Genomic DNA, 26767 nt, shown 5'->3' with positions numbered 1-26767 from the left:
TTCCCTCTTGTACCGCGTATGGATCAACGTGTGGACCAAGCTCAAGTGTGTATCAAGCTCTTAGCTTTAGAGTAGGTAGGTTTTTTTAGAGAGTTATAGTTTTTATTGATATTGTTTGTTTTAGATATATTGGTTTTGTTTACATTATTATTGTCTAACAATAAATACCGTAGTTTTAAACTTTCATAAATAATAATGGTACGATTAAATGAAAAAGAAAGAATTGACATTTTAATTATCTGTGGGTATGATAACAAGTACCGAACCCAACAAACCCAACAAAAATCCACGCATATCCAGTAGACAAATTACAACGGAAAATTCACTGAGTAAATCTACAGTTTTAAAATTTTTGAAAATCAATAGGTTTCACTTGTATAAAATTAATCTACTTCAGGAGCAAAGTGAGGATGATTTTGAGAGAAGGATTGAATTTAGCGAAGTAGGTAAAACCACTACCGAGTAACCATCATATCGGTCGCGACGAACAATCTTATGACTCGTTAATAAATTTTATTTTAGATCAAAATATTTTTAATTTTTTGTTATTTTTTGTAGGAAGGGCATTTTTTTTCAAACCGAAACGTATTCATTGCTGTTGCAATGAATGCAACTAATTACTGTATTTTCGCATGAGTGATTTTCATCATTGACTCCACAACGAATACATAGGTTTTGAGAACTTCTACACTGTTTTGGAATGTTGCAGTATTCCTACGTCATACTGCTACGTCCAAATTGTTCTATTGGACAAAAAAGCCGATTTATAATAACATACTGAGGCAGTATACTACCTTCAAAAGCTACAATAACAGTTCGTTTTGCAACACATTTTGCTTCGTTAATGCCTTCACTCAATTTAGGAGTATAATTTTTTTGTTTTGTCGATTGGAATTTTCTTTTTCTTCTTAAACATTGCGGTCTGGAATTTGTCTGCTTTTACGGCAATTTTCCAATAATTTCAGTTTTCAAATTTGTTTAGAGAGTTTGGTAAGTATTTGACTGCTTTATCTGGCTAAGTGCTTCCGGCTGCTATCGATACATTGGCTGAGCGCATAACTCTGTTTTCCTATATTTAATTACCATTATCCAGATGTTTTAAAATGAAAACAAGTTTCACTATTTTTTATACTCGGTGCTAGAGTGCAAATATAAAAAAAATTATAAAGTAGATTTGTATCGATAATATAACAAAATGTAACGCTAATAAGGTTTTACCTGATAATTTTTCGACTGTCCTAACAACCATTCAAATTTCGTCATTTTGTGTCATGTGGAACAATTTCACCCAATCATGTCAACATTAGACTGATAATTGCATTCAGTGCAATTTTCAATCCCTATGACAACACGATCGAGTTTGACAACTTCATCCAAATAAATTTCAAAATGCCACGTTTCGGCAATGAGAATGTTCAAAGTATAAATGCGCCAATCAAAGAAAAAATTCCCAGAAGTACAACCTACAGTTACAAATATATTTGGGGAATATTCATGGAATTCTATAAAACCATACTTGAATCTCAATCAAGAACACCACAACAAGATTATAAATATTATGCGTGGTAATAGATCTTCTATAGTAGAGAACAGCAACGAATGTTAACTTAAATTTTAATAATTGTACTTTCACTAACTGTACTTTTAATAAATAAATGTTTCGTTATGTTGAGTTATGATTTTTTTTTCGAAAAATTATCCGCCGAATATCCCTCGGGCATTTATGAATGCCTCATAATTTCATGACAAATTTCTCAAGCTCGTTGCTTGGTAACAGCACTCAGCCTTCGGCTTCGTGCTGTTACCAAGGAACGAGCTTTCGATTGTCATGAAATTATCTCGTCTGTTATCAATGTCCTAGGGATATTACTACTGATAATTGTTTTGATTAATTACTGGTTACTTAATAAACCTTATATAGCTCTTTGATTTTAGGTTCTACTGTGTATATTATTTTTCATTTTGGGAGTAAATTCATTTAAAGTAGACTATAATCAACTCGACGGAATGATAGATGTAAACAATAATTACGGACTAAATGAGGACTATTATGAAACTTTAAACGAAAATGTTAATTATGAAAACGAAAATTATGAACTAAACGGAAATGAAGTTTTGGATACAAGAGAAAAGGTGAGTATAATTAAAATTTTTCAATAATATCTCTTGTCTGTGAAACAACATTTTTTACTTATGTCGGAATTCTGATGAAGATTTAAAGAATATAGAATATCCTTCTGGTATTTGCCCACATCAGCAATAGAAATATATTATTTGAAAATTGCTACAATCAAAGAAGTAACAAGTTTAAAGATAGATTAGTTATCAAAAACGGGTTCACTCTAAAATTGATTTATGCGAAAAATCTTCCTACTTAACAACTAGATTTATATTAAGTGACTTTTCAATAAACAGATTAAACTAATGTACTGGAAATGAGTTAATACTCACAATCTTAAGTAGTTTTTATTGTTGTTAAATTTGGGCTACCGTCAGTCCCGTAAATAAGTCTTAACAAAAACTACAAGCTAAAAACAACATGAAACAAACAATGAACAACTAAATCAAAATAAAAAATAAAATATAATATTAATTGAGATATTTAAAAAATAAATAATATATTGAGATAATAGTGTCGTTGTGTATACCTAACCAATGTCATGGGAACTGCACAATAGTTGTTAATTAATGTAGGGTTCTTCTTCTTTTGGTGCCTAACCTCTGTGGATGTTGGCAATCACGTTGGTCCATACAACTTTGTTGACAGCTTGTCTAAATAGATGTATGGTAGTCATTCCAGCCCACTGTCTGATGCTCTTCAACCACGATATCCTTCTGTGCCCTTGAGATCTTTTGCCTTCTATCCTGCCTTGTATAATTAGTTGAATTAGTTGATACTTCTCATTGCTCATCACATGCCCTAAATATGTCATCTTTTTGATTTTCACGATACGCATAATTTCCAGATCTTTATTCATACGTTGGATCACGGTGTTGTTTGTAACATGATGGATATAGCAAATTTTGAGCATGCGGCGGTAGCACCACATTTCGAAGGATTCTAATCGTTTGAATGTTGCCTCCGTCGATGCCCAGGCTTCAACTCCATATAAAAGGGTAGAAAATACATAGCATCTCAAGACTCGTGTTCTTATATCAATGTTCAGGTGCATATTACATAAAATCTCCCTGAGGCTATTGAAGACAGCTCTCGCCTTTTCTATACGACATCTTATTTCCTATGAGTGGTTCCATTCCTTATTTAGGCTGCATACAAGGTATGTAATTTTGTCGATTATTTTCAAGGGTTCATTATTAGCTGTGAATTGGTGCTGTATTACGTCGTTTTTACTTACTACACGAATTTTGGTCTTCTTACAGTTTAATTTTATGCCGTATCTGTCACAGACTTCCACTACACGGTCTATTAATATTTGCAGATCCTCCGCAATTAAATATTATCAGCAATCAAAACCGTATCGTCTGCATATCTTAAATTGTTTATGATTTCACCATTGATTTTTATACCTTCTCTTAAACCATTAATAGCTTCCCTGAACAGCATTTCCAAGTATTGAACAACGTCGGTGATAAAATGCAGCCCTGACGTACTCTCCGTTTTATCGTGAATTTTTGTGAGGTTTAGTTGTCTACTCGAACAATTGCCTTTTGCTGTAAGTATAAATTTTTAATTAGGCGTAAATCTTTGTCATCAATACTAGATTCTTTCAGTATCTGAAATAATTTTTGATGTTGCACCTTGTCAAATGCTTTTTCAAAGTCTATAAAGCATGCGTAGACTTCGCAATTTACGTATCGAGCTCTTTGTATCAATACTTGTATGGAAAATAGGGTCTCTCGAGTTCCCAGTCGATTTTGAGTGCATGGCTCATTAAGCTTATAATTCTGTAGTCATAGCATCTGGTGGTATTTGCCTTTTTGGGGAGAGGGATGAAGGTGGAAACTAGCGAATCTGTAGGAAATTCTGCAGTTTCATAGATTTTGTTCAGTGGACTCGTTAGGAGTTTGAGTTGGTTGTTTTTAAATAGGTTCAATATTTCAGCTTGTATGTTATCAGGTCCAGGTGCTTTGTTGGTTTTTATTCTTTTTATTGCATATGTTACTTCACTGGGTGTCCAGAAACACCGATTGCTGTCTCTTGTTCTTCCTTGAATAATTCTTCTATGTTTTGCCTCCATCTCTCAAGTATTCTCTCATTTTCGTAGAGCAGATTGTTGTGCTCGTTTAGTATTAAGTTATGACTTCGTGATTCGTTTCATCCCGTTAAGTTTTTGATATTTTTATGTAGGTTAAAAGTGTCATCCTTCTGTTATAGTGATTCTATTTCTATGCATTAATCTTGTAACCATAATTCTTTTGCTTTTTTAATCTTTTTCTTAATGATTTTGTTTATTTTTTTGTACCTTTCCTCATTCTTATTTCTGTGTTTTCTTCGTTCTTCCATTAGCACTAATATTTCTTGTCTCATCCATAGCTGTTTCTTTATATTGTTTTCTGGTTTAAGTTTTATTATCTACCACTGAATTACAGATATTTTTGATTTCATTCCACATATCATCCACACTTATGTTTTTTTGATTAATATCTGAGATTATCATGCTGTTTCTTTTGTTGTTGATCTCCTCTTTGACTTCTTCTCTTGTGGTTTTATCTTTTAACTTCTGGATGTCCGGACGTTTTTGTGCTTTTCTTTTATGGACTTTTTTCATGCGAAGTTTGAAACGTTCTAGTAAAAGTATATGGTCTGATGGAACATCTGCTCCCGGATACGTTTTTGCGGATTTTACGGAATTCTAAAATCGTTTGTTGATGATGATGTAGGCAATCTGGTTTCTAATCATTTTTTTTGACAGTCAGCTGGAGATTTCCCGGTGTAGAGTCTTCGAGGTGGTAATTGGAAAAATGTGTTCATTATGGCACTATTCGTTTCCTGGCAGAACTGAACAAGGCGGTCTCTTTTATCATTTCGCGTTTGTAGTAGAAAGTATCCCACAGTATTGCCAATACCTCCTTTGCCTACTTTGGCGTTGAAATCTCCTAGCAGGATATTCACTTCTTGTTTTTTGGTATGTTTTAGGGATTCTTTCAATTGTTCATAGAATATTTTTATTTACTGCTCTGAGTTTCCGAAGTTGGAGCATATGCTTGAATAATGTTCACGTTAACTGGTTTAGCATTACTTTTGAGTACTGCAACTCTGTCTGATATTCCTATAAAACGTTTCCTATTCCTTTTCTATATTGAATTGATCCATTGTGATTATACTAGGGAAAGTTAATTGGGGTGGTTTCCCGTTGCCTTCCCCAATGATTTTTGTTTCGTGTGAGGTTTACTCCTTGGGAATGGATGTGTGAGAGGATTTATTTGTTTTTTTTTTTGTAGGGATCTTGGGTTGGGGACATGACTTCCCCCGGCACGGGTTGGGTGATAGCCATGGCTCGCGTGGGCAGGGTTGCATATCTGAAGTAGATCTATCTCATACCGGGATCGTACAAGAGTATCTACCCGCTACCCATGTAGGGCTAGTAAATTTAAAATATTCATTTTGCGAGGTTATTTTGCAAGTACTACAAAGTTTACTGAATATAGACTGATCAGTCCGAAAACGTTTTGAACTTGATCCTTTTGGATTTTTAAATTTAATTTTTAATTAAATATACTAATTATAACAGAAGCGTTTTACTTCGATGTTCGAGTTTTTTAACTTCTGACTATTGGTCGTGTTTAGTACGGTGCAGCTAAGTTAGAAAAGGAGCATATTAACTTGGGAAAGGATCACTACAGGAGCAATGCGACCAATTTGTGGCATTAGAGTTAAAAAACCCTGACGGTTTCCAGGGCAACAACTAACAATAACTACGCAGGAAGCTACAGCTACCCGGGGAAAAGAATGCCAAACGTTGAAACGTTTAAACAAATGGAAAAGGATAATGCGAGTGAATAATAAAAGCAAAATGTAATGGCATGTCTCTCAAAACAGAAAACCAAAAAAGATATATCGATGGAAGGTAACCGTATAGACCGTATATACGTTTGCCTTCCATCGATATACCTTCTTTGGTGTTCTGTTTTTGGTTGGTTATACCCAATGGCACTAATCTCTTAATATATTTTGTTATTATTTGTATCAACTATTTATTTTGTCACTTAATTAATATTACAGTTGATTGCTTATTTTATTTTTTATTTTGATTTAGATGTTCATTGTTTGTTTCATGTTGTTTTTAGCTTTTAGTTTTTTTAAAGAAAGACTTATGTACTAGGCCCTTATAATGAGGCATATATTGTAAGTCTTGAAACCGGTAGCCTAAATTTAACAATAATAAAAACTACTAAGATTGTGAGTATTGACTTGGTTCCTATACATTAGTATTATGAACACATTGTCAACCTTTTCATCATTTTTAACAGATTAAATTTGAATTAAGTAACTTTTTTGAATTTGAAATAAGCCCACAAATTAATAAAGGTAACAAATAAAAATAACATTGCATAAAACAGATACTAATATGCAAAAATTAAAAAGTGTTAATCAGAATTATGAAAGGCTACCTAAGAATTTTGGGCAAGAAATCGTGAATTTGGCTTTGCATCTCGGTATAATACTTAGAGTACTGCGATTTGAAGAAGGTCTTCGATTTTTGCTGCGTATAGCGACCAGGAAGTTTTTCACAGAGAAGGCAAGCTACAAGAACAAATATGGCGTGCTCTAATTAATTGGAAAAAAATCGTTTGTAATTATGACAGAGAAGGCAAGCTACGAAAACATATATGGCGCGTGTTAACTAATTGGAAAGAAATCGTGTGTAATTATGACATCATGAGGTTGGCTTTACCAAAGATAAGCCATGCACTAGAAACTCTGTATTGGAAAATTGTGAGCAGGATAATTGAACTGATCTGATCTTCCGAGAAACCGGCGTACGAATTACTGTATGTTGCATTAACCCGAGATCGTGTCCTTTAAAGACAGTAGACTGTCATTTCTTCTTGAAGAGTTTATGTAGAAGTTCTGGATCTTCATGTAGAGTTGCTGATCAGGACGTTCAGATCTAAGAGGAAAGCAGTATAATACAAAATTTATTTGGAACCAATCAGCCACAATAAAAACAAATCTTGGAGATGAACCAACGAAAGCGATTGAGATTCTGCTAGGCGTTAGGCAAGGATGTATACTTTGACCTCTATTATTTAATCTATTTTCAGAGGAAATATTTAGAGAAGCTTTGGAAAATTGCGAAAATGGAATACGTCTAAATAGAGAATGCCTAAATAATACCGGATATGCGGATGTCACCGTTATTTTTGCAGACAATCTAAAATGTTTACTGGTAATGAACAAAGCCAAGTAAGTGAAGGATTTGGACAAGAAGTAAACATATCAAAAATTGAATTTATGTTCATCAGTAAAAATAAAATTGGAGACGCTTAACTGCTTATCAATAATATACCAGTGGGCCGAGTAAAATAGTTTACCTATCTTGGAATAATAATAAAAGACAACGGGATCACTCACATCATTACTAGTCTTTAAATAAAACCACAAATTGTAAGAACAATAATTATTTAATAAAATCCAGGACACCTTTCGACATCATTGTTATTATCAGCTGTATTAAATAGGAGAAACTAAATGGAGTCTAATTTAATGAAAGGTGAAAAAGGTGAAAAAGTGACTGGGTTGACAACGGCCAAAGGGAACATCCCAAACTAGACAATTACTATTTAAATGCATTAATTAGTGGGTCTATAAAAAAGTTCAATTGTTCTCCCATGAGTATCATTTTGAAGAGAGTAAAGACGAGAAGAGACATATTTTCAAAATGGTACACATAGAAGAATAATTAGGCATTTTGGGTTCTTTTAATTACCCATTATTAAATGGTTTTTTAGTAGTAATTCTGCGGTTTGGGATATTTCCTATGGCGTTGTCAACTGTCACGTTTTCACCTTCCATTAAATTAGACTTCATTTAGTCTCTCCTGTTTTATAAAGCTGACGATAACAGTGATGTCGAAATGCGTCCTGGATTTTATTAAATAAATATTTTTTTTACAATTTAGGGTTTTACTTAGAGAGGTAATCGTTATTACCTCACAAATTACATTAGAGAGTTGTGTCACTCACATGAGATAAAGAGTAGAATAGAGAAGCTAGGAATGCATTCAACAACATGGTCAAACTCTATAAAAGCCACAACCTTAATAAGGACGTCAAAATAAGGCCCCTATGATGTTATATCTTCTCAATATTTTATACAACAGAGGTAAATCCTGGACACTCACCGAAGCGATGAAGAAGAAACAAAGGATCGTAGATGTCTATATGGCTATATTCTAGATGGCCACATTCTAGATGGTTATACAAGCGAATCCTTAGATATCATGGATGAACAATATATCTAACGAGACCGTCTTACGAAGAATGGGAAAAGAAAGAGAAGTGATGTACGTGATTAAAAGGAGAAAGTTAGAACAAGTCGAACACAAAATGAGAAACAGCACTAAATATAGATTACCAACAATAATCCTTCAAAGCAAAGTATTCGAAAAGCGAATAATTGGGAGGAGAAGAGTATCATAGTTAAAAAACCTGAGGAAATAGTTCTCCACACATCACTTTAAAACATTTTAGTAAAAAATATTTGTTTAACATTTTCATAAAAAAGTGTATAATGCTAGATTTATTACCAGTAAATTACCACTAAAAAAGTTTTTTGTATATGTAAACACTCATTTTTAATCATAATTATGAATAGACATATTGGATTAAAACCCTTAAAAACTAATGATATAAATTAGCATTTGATAAATAAAAGATTTAACAGGATAGCAAATACTTACCTAGAAAATACCAATTAAATACTTCACTTCGATCACTATTACTCAATAATAAATTTTCTCACTTGATTTTTATATGAATAAATACAATTGAACTAAAATTCATTTTATAAGATTTTAACTGTTAAAAGTTTTTCTGGACAAGTTTACAAGCTCCACCCATTATGTTATGGTAGTATGTCTATTATTGAATATTTTTAAATATTTTCGAATAAATTCTATAATTGCAACAATGTACTTTTCTATTTAGCGTATAAAACTGGCATTTATGTTTAGTGTATATTTACTAATAATTATCGCTTTTGAAACTTGTTGACATTTTCAATTTGTAGGCCACAAATGTTTCCAATAGATTATTAAAGGTATTATTCAGTTAAAAATATATATTTAAAGTTTACATTCTACGACAGTTAGAACTTACGTTCTTTGTCGACATGATATCAGTATCAAAGAATATATTGTACATTCATTTTATGTTTTTGATTAAATTTGTGTAAAAATTAACCCACGCGTATCAAAATATTAAACAACAATTTCCATAATTTTTAGAAAAGTCCAGCAGTTTGCACCGTCAAAAAAGTATTAAGGACTCACCCTCAAGATGGATACGAATATCATCCAAAACATTACCACGAGTACGAATGTGTACCAGTTCCTAAGGGAATAATTGACGTTGATTTTTCTGATCAAGTAAGTCTTTCAATCTTCGTAACTATATTTTTTCGAAGTGACTATTTCACAAACACAATAAATAACATCTACATATATATGTATTTGGTAAAGCTGATTTCACATTTGCAATAAATTAAAGACCTGTCTCCGTTGAGCTTTAATGAAAATCATCTTCATCATTCCCCTTGCATTTATAGCTATGTGAAGTTACTTTCAGTAATTAAATTTCTTCATATGTTTCTATCTTGTGCCATACCAATATAAAAAACCTTTAAAGACTTGTCTTGTCTAACCATCTCCCACCACGGCTTCTTTAGTTTTCTCTTCCTACTCCTTCCAGAACCTTGTTACTTAACAATTTTCATATTGGTTGATTATCATTATGGTGTTGAGTGTGTCCTAACTATTTTAATCTATATTCTCTAATTTTGGCATTCATTTTTGTCACACTGAGACTTCCCGTTTTTTCCTTCCTGGAAGCTGTCTCTTATACACCGATCATACTTCAACTAATTGGCATTTTGTGTTAATTATATATTGGCATGTTGTCAACGTTACATTGCTCGTTGTGTGTCTTAAGTGACCGCCAACTTTACTTGCGGATCTTTGCGTCAGCGTTAAAGTCTCTGTTTCATAAGTTTGTACGAATAAAATACGTTGATTATAAAACATTCGCTTGAGACACATGGAAATTGAACTTCTTAGAATATAGCTTAGTTTGCCAAATGTTGGCCACGTCAGGCCTATTCGTTTTTGTATTTGATGTGTTTGATAGCGATAGAAAAGATTAATGAGTTCGGTACAAGTTTCTCTTCTGAGAAGACTAACATTAGGGTATTATCTGCTTATCTAAGGATCGTGAATCTTTTGAAATATATTAATTGCTCTCTCATATTTTCATGATGTGACTAAGAGTGCGTTCATAACGGAGACCATCGCATCGTATCCTCGCCTAGATGATAGCACTGACAGTGAACGCTCGAATTTAAAGTAATCCATTTATTTTACCTGACGATCGATACAATCCTATGGTCGGAGCGAGGGTCGGTGGTCGGCGCCTCGTAGTGTCGATCGTAGAGTACTAGGGTCAAGAGTCGAAAAAATACCAAGCTCGAATACTATGTAATAAGTGAAAAGAAAGTGTTACTCCTTACTCTTACCAACAAATAATAATGTATTTTTAACATGTACAGAAAGAATACGACGATTGCATACTTGTTTATATTCATCTGGTATCGAAGAATGGATACCATGAAGGTTATTTCAATTTATGATTACAGCTGTTCTAAATAGTGGTGCAGACAAATTACTTCCTTAAGTTTTTCATCCAGAACATTCTTCTACGACCTGGACTCCTTCGTCATTCGATTTTTTCTTGCATTTTCGATCTGTATTTTTGTCTTTTCATTTGATGACCCAAATACTTAAATTTTAGCTTTTTATATTCAGTTTCCACGTTTCTACGCCGTACAATTATAGCTAATGAACTATTTCTTTAATTTTGTCAACATGGACATGGCAATTTCAATACATTTTCTAATGTCAAAATTTCGGTAACTTGTTTCATTTATCATAGCTTCCAAAGTATTTGTAATTATTCACTTTTTCGATCGGTTCGGTATTTATTGCAATGTTTTTATGATGAATTGTAATATTAGCATTTGTGTACTTCTGTTAATAATAGTTTCTCTTGTTATTTTTACAGTTTCTGGTTGGTTTTTATTAGGGCTGTCGAATGCTTTCTATGACAAAATGGCCACGATAGTCATAGTCATGTTTTCTCTAAAGCTTGTCTTTGAATGAATATTTGATTGGTCGTAGATTTTTCTTTACGGAATCCACACTGTTATTTACTTAGTATGTTTTCACATAATTCCGATCCCTTTATAAATAATGTAGACCAATATTGTGTAGGTCACCTTCAGAAGAGTAATTTCTGTGTAATTTTTACATATTGTTTGTTGATCTATTTTCTTATGAAAAGGAACAATAATTATATCTTCATTCCAGTACTCTAGTAGTTTTACGTGTCTCCAAATAAATTCTCTTCCTCCTCATTGCTTGAGCCCTTCTTAATTTTTGTGCTCCAGGTTTTAGAAGCACGGAAGAAATGCCATCTACCCTGGGCGATTTGTGCTAATTGTTCCGTAAATACTTCTTTCTTTATTGGAATGATATACTTCTTCCATTTATCTTCCATTTGTATTTCTGCTTCTTGGACATCTATCTCATTTCTTATGTTAAGTCTATTGTTGTAAAAAGCAACCTGTATAATATAGTTATTTTATCGAATTGTGCGCTTATGTCGTCAGCTGTCGTGTTGACGTGTGTGCGACTGACTCCCTACATCATAAACACTCTACTCCCCGCTTTATATAACTTAGGACTAGGACTAGACAGTGACAGTTTGCCTCTCGGCAAGTGAAGGCCGGGCGTGTGTTGTCGATCCCAAAAAGTGCGTGGTGCGTAAGTAATAAATGCGCATGTAAACCCGGTGTTTTGTGTTAAACGTATATCAGTTTGTTTCTCTCAAGTCTATGTATCTCTGTTACTGCCTCTCAGCACTGTAAAGCTAATATTTGTATAACTCTTTATGTAACTGTCAGAATTGCGATAATTGTCAATGTTTGAATCAGCCCTTAAGTTCACTGTAAATAAATCGAAGGAAAATACCTCTTAATTGTTTTATTGCTTCAGTGGTCCTTTATAAATATTTTGAAGCAATTAGGTGTTCAAATACGCCTCTCTTAAATGTGGATAGTTTGGCAACAAAGTTTACCCTTTCCATCAACTTGTGGTCCTTCGAGCCGGATATATTGTTTATCGCAATTCCTTTTCATAAATCAAATTAATTTTCTCTTATTTTAATTCTTTTCCCATAAAAATTAAAATAATACTCATTACTAAGTGCTCTTCACAAAATAGAACTTTGCGTAAAAACATAAGATAAACAATCTCACGACACATGGAACATTACGTCACCACGCAAGTGTTTGAAGTGTTCATCCTCAACATTCTTATCGCAGATTTATCGCTCTTAGAGGTGCATCTCAAAATCTCAAGTGAAATTGCTGACAAGAAACATATGGATTTATGGATTTTTTACGATTCGTTTCTATTAATTTGGTGAGTTCGTTCCATGATATATTTTTATAATCACGCGTACAGGGACATTCAAAAGTTCGAACGCATATTATTAGTATACAGGACAAGTTTATATTTCGCAGGATTCGTACAGACATTATTTTCTGAGACTCTTGTTTATTATACGGGGTGGACTAAGCTGTGTTTTAGACTCTAAAATTTTTTATTTCTCGTGTATCTCTCATAGATAAATATCTCGCAAAGCTTTTGATACATCTCTAACCGCAATGGATCAATTGAAGAAACAACGCAAACCGTTGAAATCAAAAATCTCTCGTATCTCTAATTGGTTAAGAGATAACTCTGCTCAAGAAACGGATCCCTTGCAGTTCCAACTCCGTCATACTGAACTAACGAATTGTTACGCCAAATATGATGACCTCATGGATCAGATTGAGGAACTGGACGAAGAAAACACTGAAGAACGCGATAGGGAAGAAATTGAAGAAAAGTACTTCTCAACTCTGGCAGGTCTTCAACATAGAATGGAGATGCTCCAACCTCCTTCACACCAGTCCAGTTCCACTTCTCCACGTTTAGCTAGTGCTAAAGTGACTCTTCCCGAAATTAAAATTCAAACTTTCTCAGGATGCTTCTCAGAATGGAGTGCATTCTATCAGCTCTTCGAGACGTTAATTATTAATAACCCGGAACTCAACAACGTCCAGCGTTTTGTTTATCTCAAATCCTTTCTACGCAACGAACCTCTCCAGTTGGTAGAAAACATCCAAGTTTTAGAAGAAAACTTCCAAATCGCGTTAGAGACTCTTCGAAATCGCTACGAAAACAAATCGCGCGTAATTAGTTTGCTTATACAGCGTCTTTTGAAAGTTCCATCCTTAGTCAAAACTAATGCAAAGGCCTTACGTGAATTTTTGGTCACCGCAAAACAGACCTTACTCGCGCTAAAAAATATGAATGTACCCATCGAGCATTGGGATCTCTTATTAATAGAAATATTTTTGCAAAAAGTGGACTTTACTACTCACCGGTCTTTCGAATACGAGTTAGGGTCAAAAGATATTCCCACGCTAAATCAATTCTTTGATTTTTTTAGAAAAAAAGTGTGACATTATGGAAAAGTTAAACTCCTCAGATAATAACGATAAAAAAGTTATTAAAACAAACTCTAAAACGGTTCTCTTCTCTTCGGCAAGTAATAAAATAACTCATACTCCAAAACATGCGTATTTTGTAATAATGCTACACACACTATTTATGCATGCACAAAATTTGCTAATCTTTTCTTACAGGATAAGTATAAATTTGTTAATGAAAACAAACTATGTCGCAACTGTTTAGGAACTAAACACTTTTCACAAAATTGTTCGTCTCAACGTTTATGTGGTATATGCAAGAAAAGGCATCACACACTCTTGCACAATGACCATGAAAATAGCTCTTCTTCTAGTAGATCTTTTCAACGACAAAATCACGCAACCTCTCGCAATGTACAAAACACTTGGTCTGATGGAGAAGCAGGTCCAAGTAATTCTGTCTCTCTCTCTGAATCTCAAACCTCTCAGGTGTCAAATGTAATGACTTCTCTCTCTGCACTGTCAATAAAGCAGGATGTTCTGCTGGCAACCGCTCTAGTCACTATTTATTTAAAGCATGGCGTACCCATACACGCTAGATGTATTTTAGATAGTGGATCTCAGTCGTCATTTGTCTCTAAAGATTTGGTTCAAAAATTAAATCTCTCTCCTTACAGCAAAAGGTTACAAATCTCTACTATCTCTGAACATAGTTCATTCTCGAACAAAATGGTCGATCTAGAAATTTTTCCATACAAAAGAAATGGTAATGGTTTCAAAATCTCCTGTGCTATTTTAGACAACATAACTTGTAGACTCCCTCAGGTATCCATAAACAGAAGTAAATTTAATATCCCCTCTACAGTCACTCTCGCAGATCCCACCTACTCTGTCCCTGGAAATATAGATCTTCTTCTTGCCAGTGACATATATAGCGAGTTGTTATCGGATGGTTTAATACGTTTAGGTAAAGGACTCCCTGTTCTCCAGAACACACACTTAGGGTACGTTATGTTTGGTTCTTTACCTCCTTACGCACTTCACAAAGGAATTTATAGCTCACAGTTGTCCCCTACACAGTCAAATGTCTCTTTATTTGTCCAGTCCACATCTGAGGAAGATAAGCTCGATAATATAATTCGACAATTCTTCGAAGTCGAAGAAGTGACCCCCTCTGTTAAAATCTCCTCCTCTGAGAATCTGGCTGAACAAATATTCACTGAAACAACTCAAATTCTACCTTCTGGTCGGTTTCAGGTAAAGCTTCCTCTCATTTCTGAAACAGCACATAAAATGCTGGGCAATTCTTACAATATGGCTAGGAAAAGGTTTATTAGTTTAGAAAATAAACTCTTAAAGCACGAAAATGTATACACTCAATATAAAGCATTCATCAATGAATATGTTTCTCTTGGACATGCCAAAAAGGTTCCTCTTTCTCTCACAAATGTGCACTTAGAAAATAAATACTTTTTACCTCATCACTCTGTCATAAAAGAAGAATCATTAACTACCAAATTACGGGTGGTTTTTGATGGCTCCATGAAAAGTTCCAGTGGCTATTCTCTTAATGACATCCTGTTGAAAGGAAAAACTCTTCAGCCTGAACTTTTCGACATTCTCCTTCGGTTTAGATTGTATACCTATGTCTTCACTTCCGACATACAAAAAATGTACAGGCAGGTACGAATTCATCCTGATCACACATTCCTGCAGAATATCCTCTGGCGGGATTCTCCAGAACAGGACATCGAATGTCTTGAGCTTCAAACCGTAACTTATGGAACAAAAAGCGCAAGCTTTCAAAGTACTCGTTGTTTGATGAAATTAGCTAAAACTCATCAAAACAAATACCCATTGGCCTCCGATGCTCTCTTAACAGGATGCTATGTAGATGACATTCTATATGGGGCCAATGACACGCAAACTCTTCTTAAGGCTCATAATGAGATAACTGACCTACTCAACAAGGCATGCATTTCTCTTCATAAATGGTGCTCTAACTTAAAAATGTTTTTGGAAAATGTTTCTACTCTCTCTACAAACTCTGCGTATATTATTTCACCAGAGAATGCTTCTAATAAGGTTTTAGGTCTCTGTTGGAACCCCAGTACTGATACATTTTCAATTTCTGTACCTCAATTATCAATAAAGGATAATTACACAAAAAGGGAAGTACTCTCTATTATCGCTCAAATTTTTGATCCACAAGGGCTCATTAATCCCGTAACTGTTCTTGCTAAAATTATTATGCAAAAAATTTGGATTTCTAAAATTAATTGGAATGACTCCGTGGAAAAATATTTTAAATGAATGGTTGAAGTTTATAACTGATCTCGCTGCTCTCAAAGACATAAGCATACCCAGATGTCTTTTCTCATGTCATGAAATTTCTTCTATTGAAATTCACTCTTTTTCTGACGCAAGTTTGAAAGCATATGCTGCTTGTTGTTATATACGGGTCATCTACAAATCAAAAAATATCTCGTGCTCTCTTATTGTTTCGAAAAGTCGTATTGCTCCTTTAAAGACCATAACGCTTCCAAGGCTGGAACTTATGGGTGCTTTATTGGCTAGCAAGCTCACCACAAAGGTGGTTGATATCATAAAGGATAAATTGCCCTCTATTACCTCTATAAACATGTGGAGCGATTCTGAGATAGTTTTGGCGTGGCTCAGATCACATCACTCCAGATGGAATCAATTTGTCGCCAACAGGGTAGCTCAAATTCAAGAAAATTCTTCCCACTCTCATTGGAGACACGTAAAGTCTAAAGACAACCCTGCTGACATCCTCTCCAGAGGAATGATGCCCTCTAACATACTCAACTCCACTCTTTGGTTTCACGGTCCTCAGTTTTTGCAAACATTTGACCTAAATTTGTCTGAATATAGTCCGAAGTTTAATTCTAATAAATTACCTGAAGAAAGAAAAGTTGTTCTTCACACTCGAAGTGCTCAATTTGAGTTCTTTGTCATGCTTTCTGAAAGGTTCTCCAGTTTCACGAAATATGTAAGGATTATAGCTTATGTACTCAGATTTGGTAATAACGCAAAGTCTGGCACTCAAAAATTATCCGGTGCACTTGAAGTATCTGAACTTCAAAATGCCGAAATGAAAATTATAAAATTATTGCAAAACTCATGTTTTTCCTCAGAAATTGCTGATCTCAAAGGCAATAAGATTATTTCTAATAAGTCTCTCTTACAATTTGCTCCTTTTCTTGACAAAAATGAAATGCTCCGTGTAGGTGGACGTCTTAGGTATTCCGAAGTTACCTTTGATCAAAAATATCCTCTCCTCCCCTCGAAAAATCATGTTGTTCGTCTAATTCTCAAAAAAGAACATCTCAGGCTCCATCATGCAGGTCCTCAGAATACTCTCTCTCAAGTTCGCCTTAAATATTGGCCCTTGAATGGTCTACGGGAGATTAAGAGGATAGTCCACGAATGTCATGTTTGTTTCAAGTTTAATGCCAAACCCTTAGCTCAAATCATGTCTGATTTACCTAAGGAACGCTTATGCTCTACTCAAGTTTTTGCTCATGTAGGTTTGGATTTTGGTGGTCCCTTTCTAATAAAGGCCTCTAAACTTCGTAAAAGTCCCTTGATAAAGTCATACATAGCTCTGTTTGTCTGTATGTCCACACGTGCGGTTCATATAGAATTAGTCAGTGGGCTTACAACAGAAGCGTTTCTTCTCACTCTCAAGCGCTTTATCAGTCGCAGAGGTCTCCCTCAGACTATTTTCTCTGATAATGCGACAAACTTTCTTGGGGCTAAAAATCAGTTATTCGAACTCTACAATTTCTTGAAAAATAAGGAAACTAATTCTTCTATTCAGGAATTTTTAGCCTCCTCTCAAATTCGGTGGAAAACAATACCACCTCGATCTCCTCATCATGGAGGACTCTGGGAGAGCGCTATAAAGAGCGCTAAACATCATATCTATAGATTGTTGGGCAATCTCAAAATTACATTCGAGGAATTCAGTACCGTGCTTACCCAAATTGAAGCCGTACTTAATTCTCGGCCCATTTGTGCCCTCTCTAATGATCCCTCCGATTTCACATATCTTACCCCTGGTCACTTCCTGATTGGAAGGTCTCTCACCTCGCTACCCGACCAGGAGTATACATCTATCCCGGAAAATCGACTTAGCATCTGGCAAAATCTCTCTAAGCTCCAGCAACTTTTTTGGAAAAGGTGGTCGACTGATTATCTGAATCGACTTCAAAATCGTCCAAAATGGTTTCTCCCATTTAAAAATTTACAACCCAATGACCTTGTGCTAGTTAAAGAAGACAATCTCCCTCCTCTCTACTGGTCATTGGCACGAGTGATGGAAGTCTTTCCGGGTAAAGATGGCCGAGTGAGAATTGCATCTGTTAAAACTAAGGATGGGATTTTCAAACGCTCGATAACAAAATTGTGTCCTCTTCCTAGTGAAGGATTATGTTAATGTTATTAGGTTTAGTACTTTTACCCATAATATGTTGTTTGTATGAATTTGTATACTATTACTCATATTGGTTTTTTTTATGTACTCTTTTTTTTTATGTCTTTTATAATGTTAAAGCTAGTGCTTCAACGGGGGGCAGTATGTTGTAAAAAGCAACCTGTATAATATAGTTATTTTATCGAATTGTGCGCTTATGTCGTCAGCTGTCGTGTTGACGTGTGTGCGACTGACTCCCTACATCATAAACACTCTACTCCCCGCTTTATATAACTTAGGACTAGGACTAGACAGTGACAGTTTGCCTCTCGGCAAGTGAAGGCCGGGCGTGTGTTGTCGATCCCAAAAAGTGCGTGGTGCGTAAGTAATAAATGCGCTTGTAAACCCGGTGTTTTGTGTTAAACGTATATCAGTTTGTTTCTCTCAAGTCTATGTATCTCTGTTACTGCCTCTCAGCACTGTAAAGCTAATATTTGTATAACTCTTTATGTAACTGTCAGAATTGCGATAATTATCAATGTTTGAATCAGCCCTTAAGTTCACTGTAAATAAATCGAAGGAAAATACCTCTTAATTGTTTTATTGCTTCAGTGGTCCTTTATAAATATTTTGAAGCAATTAGGTGTTCAAATACGCCTCTCTTAAATGTGGATAGTTTGGCAACAAAGTTTACCCTTTCCATCTATGTTCAAAATTTTGTTTTCATATTTCCAGTATCTTGTTCTGACCGCCAACAATCTCTCTTCTCTATTTTTGACGATAATCTAGATTTAAATTAGTTTCTATTCTGATTAATCTTACTGCAGAATTTCCGCGTTTCCATTTGCGTGCTTTGTGTGTTTGCCTTCTTTAGTTCTTGCAGTTGGAGCTTTAAGTGTTCTTTCTTCTTTTTTTTAGTTTTTGTTTGTCATCTCGTTTTGCACACTTCTTAGCGTACTAGTCTGACCTTATTTTCTCACTTTTTATTCCTTGCAATCACTTTTGTTGCTAAGTCTTACAATATGTTTCTACACTGTCTCCAATAGTGGTCTATATTTTCATCTATATCATTCGTCCTATCTTCCAACATACCTTCAAGATTTTTTGCAAATCTCTAAGCTATCTCAGGGTTTTTTTACGCCTTTACATTAAACTTGTCCTTTTTTCTTTCTCTGCATTTCGTTTTATTCTAGCGCGTCCGGTTTTTGGTGGACACTTCATGAAAACTGCATTTTCCAATAGTTAGTGTGCATTCTCTCTACTTATCTATCGAAATTTTAAAATCTCCTAGTTGACTGTAGACTAGTTCTTTTTAATCGTCTGGTTTCTCTTTAATGGATACATGAGCATTTGCTATTGAGTAATTAAAAAATTGCCCCAGATGTTTAATTTGAGGTTTTTCGTTAATTGGTTGTAAGTCTATAATAAGATGACTGATTAAAGGACAGGTTTTTGGTATCGGTTTTTATTATATTATGTAATATTAAAGTAGAATTATTTTTATTAAATGCGGTTTATGAATAAATACTTTTGAGTATATTATGTTTGCCTTTGCCATTATATTGTTCTTCATTAGTGAGACTTACCAATTAAATTTACGCCAATAAATTTTTTAAGTAATTTCTTGGGTTTTAAGGGGAAGCTCGGGAGTAGGAATGTAAACTTTTTTGCATCTATTTTGGGATCTCAAAATTGACATTCTTAGCAAAATTCAGCTTATACGTATGATTTTTAGAAGTCAAATCTCTGACGATTGGACTACATACAGAGATTATATGTAATATAAATTTCATTAGTAAAATATGTTTTTGATATTTGTGTTATATCTTATAGTGATGGTATATACTTTGATAACGTAATTCCAACGTGCTATCTTGTAAATATTGGCAGTTCATATTACTGTTTATACATTTCGGTTAATATGTTGCTTTAATAACTAAGCATATAATGAAATAAATCAGCTAAAAAAATTCATCATTTGTTTAATCAATAAATATATATATATATATATATATATATATATATATATATATATATATATATATATATATATATATATATATATATATATACTAATATAGATATATTTACAGATTGCAGCAAGAGCTTTGCTATGGCTTTGATGAATTGAGACGCCGAATGTATAAATAAATAAACGGCGAAAGGAGCACAATTCGTTAAACTTTTCGTGTATGAGTTAGTATCAATAGACTGTTATAACGTTATTTCTGTATGCCCTACGTCTTCAGACTGTCGAGTAGATACAAACTCATACACTCATATGTACACAAAGTTTGACGAATTGTGCTCCTTTCGCCGTTTATTTATTTTTATATTCGGGGTCTCAATACATATATATATATATATATATATATATATATATATATGTATATATATATATATATATATGTATATATATATATATATATATATATATATATATATATAAACATATGTATATATATATATACAGTACGTTAGGTTTTAAATTAGATATACACACTATAAATAGCAACTCTGTGCGTCGTCGACTTTCCACGAACCTCCGTTGCCCCGTCACCAATAATTTGTCATTATACAGTGGTTGTTTAAAGCAATAACAGCTTAGATTTTTAATTTATTTTTATAAACAACATGTCTGTTTATACGCCCGCAGAAAAGGTTCAAATAATAAAATGGTTTTATGATTGTAATTCTGGACAACAGTGTGTAGATTTATTTTCTGTGTTTTTTGATTGGAGACCAATTCCTGGCGTACAGTCAGTTCATAATATTGTTAAAAATTTTGAGATTTGTTATTGCCTTAAAAATTACAGAAAATGCCACGCTCAAGATGTGTCGCCAGCAAAAATTCAGAGGTAAATTCAACAAGTTCAAATAGAAGTGTTGCTAGAGAGTTAGGTGTTAGTAATGTTACTGTAATGAAAGTAGTCAGACGAATACTTTCGAAGAATGGAATTTTGTGAAACTCTAATAAGAAAGGCTAATGGTAAACCCAATTTTATTAAAAACATTTTATTTACTGATGAATCCTTTTTTCGTTAGTAGGGAGACAAAATCCTTCCATTACGAGGTATTGGCCATTGGGTGCGGGAAAACCAGAACAGAAGTGTTGTTTACCGAACTTAACCTCAAAAAGTTAACGTCTGGACTGGCATTTTAGGAGGCCACATAATAGGTCCATTGATGGCAACTTGAATAGTAGAGTAAACCTCGATTGGTTACAGAATCATGTTCTTCCCGATATTTTTAATCTTCCTGATGTAAATCTGGAAAATGTTTGGTTCCATCTAGCTCCATCTCTGGTTCTGGAGTACTTAAACAATACTTTCCCGAATCGAGTTATCAGTGGAATAGGCGATATTAAGTGACCCACGCAATCTCCAGATCTTACACCAATGGACGTCTTTTTTGGGGACATTTATAAAGCATCATCTACGATTATCCTGCGACTAGAACCCAAAATTTGGATAAATTAAAAAACCCAATAAGTGAAGTATCCAATTCTGTTACAGCAGAAACCCTTACATCTGTCCGCAGATTAGTTTTTATGGCAGAGTGGGATACTATTCAGCCGTAGAAGGTCAGATATTTGAATCATTTCTGTAGGGCATAAGGAATTATTTCTTATTTTAATAGTAATTATTTTTTATTTTCAATAAGAGTATATTTTTTCTTTTATTTTTTTAAAGAATTGCACTTTTATTTTTAATTCATCCACAACAACGTAAGGAAAACAAAAATGATGATACATATCCCATGCGTTGTTATGTTTTACTAAATCGTTTTCTCGTTTTGTGTCTCTAGGTGTCTGGGAAGGGATCGGAGAATTTACCTCCTACTTAGTTTGCAATATATAATCCAAAACTTAACGTAATGTATATATATATATATATATATATATATATATATATATATATATATATATATATATATTTATGCAACCGTATAATGATTTTATACTATATAGACCATATAATGTACTAAAAAGTTCAAAGATCTTACATAAGTCGTACAACACATATATACATAGTTTCATTTAATATTTTATTCTTTTTATATCCAAGAAAAGGACTAGTGTGTCTTAATACCATTACAATCTCTTCATTAAATTTTTATTAATTTTCATTAAACGAAATAAATCCAAGAAAATATTAATTATCTCAATTTATCATTTTTTGATCATGACGACCCCATGGTAAAATAAAAAAACGTATTCATACTCCATAAAATGTTTATTTGTAGTCCATGGCATCTGAAAAGGCCATATTTCCTCAACTCTAATACAACTCTTAAGTGACTTTGAACTTTATATGCTTATTTGAAAATCATTTCAGAAGTTGCAAACCTCTGTTACAAAGTAATTTGTTTTCACATAAATTCAATAATTTTACATCCTCTACGATTTTATTAGTTTTGTTATTACGTCAAACACATAAAAATGGCAAAAGAATTATTCTCAATTACCAAATAACTCATTTAAAAATTAATAAAGTCTGAAGGATAACGCCAATATATTGCTATCTTTTATTTAAGAGAAAACAGGAATAGTACAAAATCATGGTATCAATTACATGTAGCTACAGTTCAAACAATATTTGAACAATTAAAATATTTTTTTAACCAAAAAAGTTCTTAGAAAACAACCATTTGTCCGAAATATAGAAGACCCATTTGGCAACAACTATTCTAATTTTGATGGATTATTTTCTTATTCATTAAACAATGTGTGTTATCGAAACAGTACCGGAAGGCATAATAACCAGGAAAAGATCTTATTAAAATATACCAGAACAAATGTATCTATATTAAAAAAAGGTTACAATATTTCAAAAATAGTGGAAATGATAGAACTGTATCTTAAAAATAAGCGTTGAGTTATTCAAGGACTGAAATACTATGAGTTATCATTATCTTTTCCTTTATACCGGGTCGTCTTTTCTAATTACATTTTTTTGTAAGCTTCTATCTTGGCCATACCAATATTAATCCACTTTACCGACATGTCCTGTCTAAGCGTCTCTGCGTCTATCCAAGCTTCTTTGGGCTTTTTTTACTGCACTTTCCAGGACCTCACAAGTCAGTAATTTTTCATATTCGGTGATTAACGCCTCGACGATGAACATGCCCTGAATCGTCATAACCTATGCTCTCCCATTTTGCCATCAATTGATGCAAACCTAGATTTGGAACAAAGTTGTAATTCCGTATATCATAGCTGATCTTATGACAGTTTTATAGAATTTTCCTTTTAATCTCATTAGTTTAGTAAGACATATATATATATATATATATATATATATATATATATATATATATATATATATATATATATATATATATATATACTAAGTGACATAAAAACCCGAACACCCACTTTAAATGATTTTATTTTAATAAAATTTTGTATAAGTACTTAATGAAGCATAATAAGTAAATGATTAAAATTTCAAACTGATTGCATTGATTTAAAGCCCTTTTACCTTTAATAATATGTGGATGCACTCTGATGTATTACGCATAATCCAACGCGCCTAGGCAAGCTTCTGATGAGGTGGTCAATGTCCTCTTGTGGTATCTCATTTCAGGCAACCACCAACTCCTCTCTAAGTGCTTGTAGAGTCTGAGGAGGACGTTGCAAATTGAGCAATCTCCTACCCATCATATCCCACACGTGCTCAATTGGGGAAAAGTCGGGAGATCTTGGTGGCCATGCTAACAATGTGACATCATTATGTTGAAAGAAGTCTATTGTGACTCTTGCAACATGTGGTCGGGCATTATCGTGTTGGAAAGTTGGATTTGCGGGGTGTCAAGATAGGGTAGAAGGTGGGGTTCTAGAACATCTTGGATATAACGCTGCGCGTATATATATATATATATATATATATATATATATATATATATATATATATATATATATTTAAACTTAGAGCTAAGATTAATATTAAACTCACCAGTCTTCCGGGTTGAACCGCGTCGATATCCATTTTGCCGAGCTTTCGACATCCTCTCTGATGTCTTCAGGGCTTCCGAGGTCTCAGTCTCCCGAGCCCCCAGACACTACTACACTCACTAGTCACTTCTAGTTTACTCACTAGTTCACTACTACGACTGGGACCAGGGGACGGTTCATTTATACCGTCGATGGTGACGTGGCCTAGGTGGGGGTTAGGCATTTCCGACAGTGGGATTTTGATTCGAAGATGGAGGGGGCGATATTTTGTTTATGAGAGGTCTCCATGTAGAAGGTAACCGTAACATGTACCGGCATGTACAGTGTGTTTGTCCATATAGTGGTCTACAAGTTATTCTGTGGGCTGAAATAATTTTTCATCATCGAACTGTTCCCGTTTTTGTGGAAGGCACTTTGAATCAATATCAATATATTGATCGTATCTTAAAACCTTTTGTCCTTCCAATTCCACTGCTGCAGGTCCTGATATGTGTTTCACGTAGGATAGTGTAAGTCCACATACTGCAGCAACAGTAAGAGATCGGTTTTATAATGAGGATATTACACTTTTACCGTGGCCTGCACGATCACCAGATCTTAATCCCATCAAGCATGTATGAGGTATGCTTCAGAGGCGAATTGCTTCTTATCTCCTTAATGTACATACTAGGCAAGGTCTTCAGAATTTTCTTTCACAGGAATTGCCTCAAAACGAAATTTATACTTTAATTTTAAGCATGTCAATGTAGTATCAAGCAATAATTAATGCTACTGGAGGAAAAAAATATTAATAAACACATTTGTTGATACATTTTTATGTTTTTTATTGACTTTTATGTTAAAAACTTTTATTAAATTAGTTCACTTCTTAACTTATGTTTGAATATTTCCTTATAGAGAAATCATAATGCACTGGAATTAAGATGAAATCATTGCTGACTAATTAGGCAATATAAGGGAATGTCATTTTTTAAAATCTAATCAAAATTGATGTATCCATGAGAATGATTTAGTTTTTCTTGAACTCCGCTTGACCACCACCAGGTCTCTTTATTCTTAAAATTCTTTCCAAGTATAATAATAATACTATATAGCTGTATAGAGAAATAAGAGTACAAGAACAAGAGTAAGGCACGGCGAACCTTGAAAAGCGAAAATCTGAAGAAGGAGAACTAACCGTATTTCTTCAAATTATATTAGTACTTTCTTTCGCGTTCCAGCTCATTTGATTTACTATTTTTGCCCTGAATAGACCTCCTTATTGGTCTTTTAACATCCACCAATTGATTTCTTGTGGTCCTCTCTGATATTTTAATTCATGCACATACACATACACACACAACATTTAGCACTTCTTTATCAGGTACAAATTTCACTGTTCTCTGTGACAATTATTCTATCACGTATTCTTATAACTTCTATTAGGTTATATTTCATTTATTTATCAGCAATTATACCAACTCCACTTCCAGTGATACTTTTCGTTACATACCAACCACAATTTATATCTGTCACCTAGTTTTTTCACTCTTTGTTCTTTTCACCTCGTCTCATGAACGTAAGCAATTTGTACTCTCCTTCTTTTAAGCGAATACTCTTACCTGTAAGACTAAGATTCCAAGACCCTATTTTGATTTTTTGACCTCTAATGGTGTTCCTCTTTAAATAGACCATATGAAATTCTGAACGAAGGCTCAGTTTGCTTCCGGAACATTTTACCTCAGGAGATGCCATCATGCCAGCATAATTTTAATTTATTATGGTCTGAAAAGTTTTTCGAACATTTAATGTCTAAAAGACTTTTCTATCAGCATCTTGAACTGTGCGATTTAGCAAACACAGCACCAATGAAACCAAAGTACAGTATTACTAAGAACTGCCCTGTAAGTCTGTAAGGAAAATATTTTTGCCTACCACATGGGGTATTATTATAAGGGGTAGAAAATTGGGAACAAAAAAATATTGGGGCAGAGATAGGGCAAGCAAAATAATCGATACTTGTGCGAACGACACTCAGGGTTTGTTTGGAGAGCTGGGGTCGTGGATAAGTAAATGGCAAGGGGTAGGATTGGGACAACTACAAAAAAATTAAACAAAGGGGTACTAACGTGAATCTCTTGGGACAAACAAAATAAAAGAAAACAGGAAATACCTCTAGCAATTTAAAAAGGACGCTGCTTAGAGGTGCCAAATTATAACCATTACAACAGCTAGTTGTAACTATTGAAATAATTATTAAACATAAAAAATATATGTTTTCAAATGAAACTAAAAAAAGGGGTTAGAGAGTTAGTTAGGATAAACAAAAAAAATGGTTTACCAAAAATTAAACATTTATTGTTTTTCACCACAAACAGTTACAAAAATAGATGGCACAAATTACTAGATTAATAGTTACAGAGTACAAAAATAACAAAAAAAACTTACATGTCATCCGTTTACAAAATCTAGAAGTTGGAGATATTACATAAACTTACAAAAAAATTGTTATTGCAATAGAGGTTAACCTTTAAAAAAAAACAAAACAAATGAATATCGAAAATAATAAAGCGAGCTGTCTTATGTTAACATTAACTTTAAAACAACAATTAAATTGACAGCTAACCATGCCCTAAGATTTACAATGTTAAATATTACAATTTTTAAATTTTAATGAAAG

At 33.7% G+C, this 26767-nt stretch overlaps 1 protein-coding gene across 2 annotated transcripts in view; it reads left to right on the top strand.

Moving 5' to 3' along the window:
• Window positions 1-26767, top strand: part of LOC140447690 (uncharacterized) — a 93376-nt gene that overhangs the window by 56528 nt on the left and 10081 nt on the right. For both annotated transcript variants that reach the window (XR_011951623.1, XM_072540487.1), the window contains exons 2-3: window positions 1936-2133; window positions 9411-9551. Coding sequence is in view for 1 of the 2 variants with exons in the window: in XM_072540487.1 (XP_072396588.1) it covers window positions 1936-2133; window positions 9411-9551 (339 nt within the window). In the remaining variant the exon portion in view is untranslated. The remainder of the gene's footprint in view (window positions 1-1935; window positions 2134-9410; window positions 9552-26767) is intronic.

This window comes from Diabrotica undecimpunctata, chromosome 8 (genome assembly GCF_040954645.1).
Source record: "Diabrotica undecimpunctata isolate CICGRU chromosome 8, icDiaUnde3, whole genome shotgun sequence".
Taxonomy (NCBI): Eukaryota; Metazoa; Arthropoda; class Insecta; order Coleoptera; family Chrysomelidae; genus Diabrotica; species Diabrotica undecimpunctata.
Note: the sequence above shows the minus strand (reverse complement) of the source record. Positions and strands in the feature narration are given on the sequence as shown.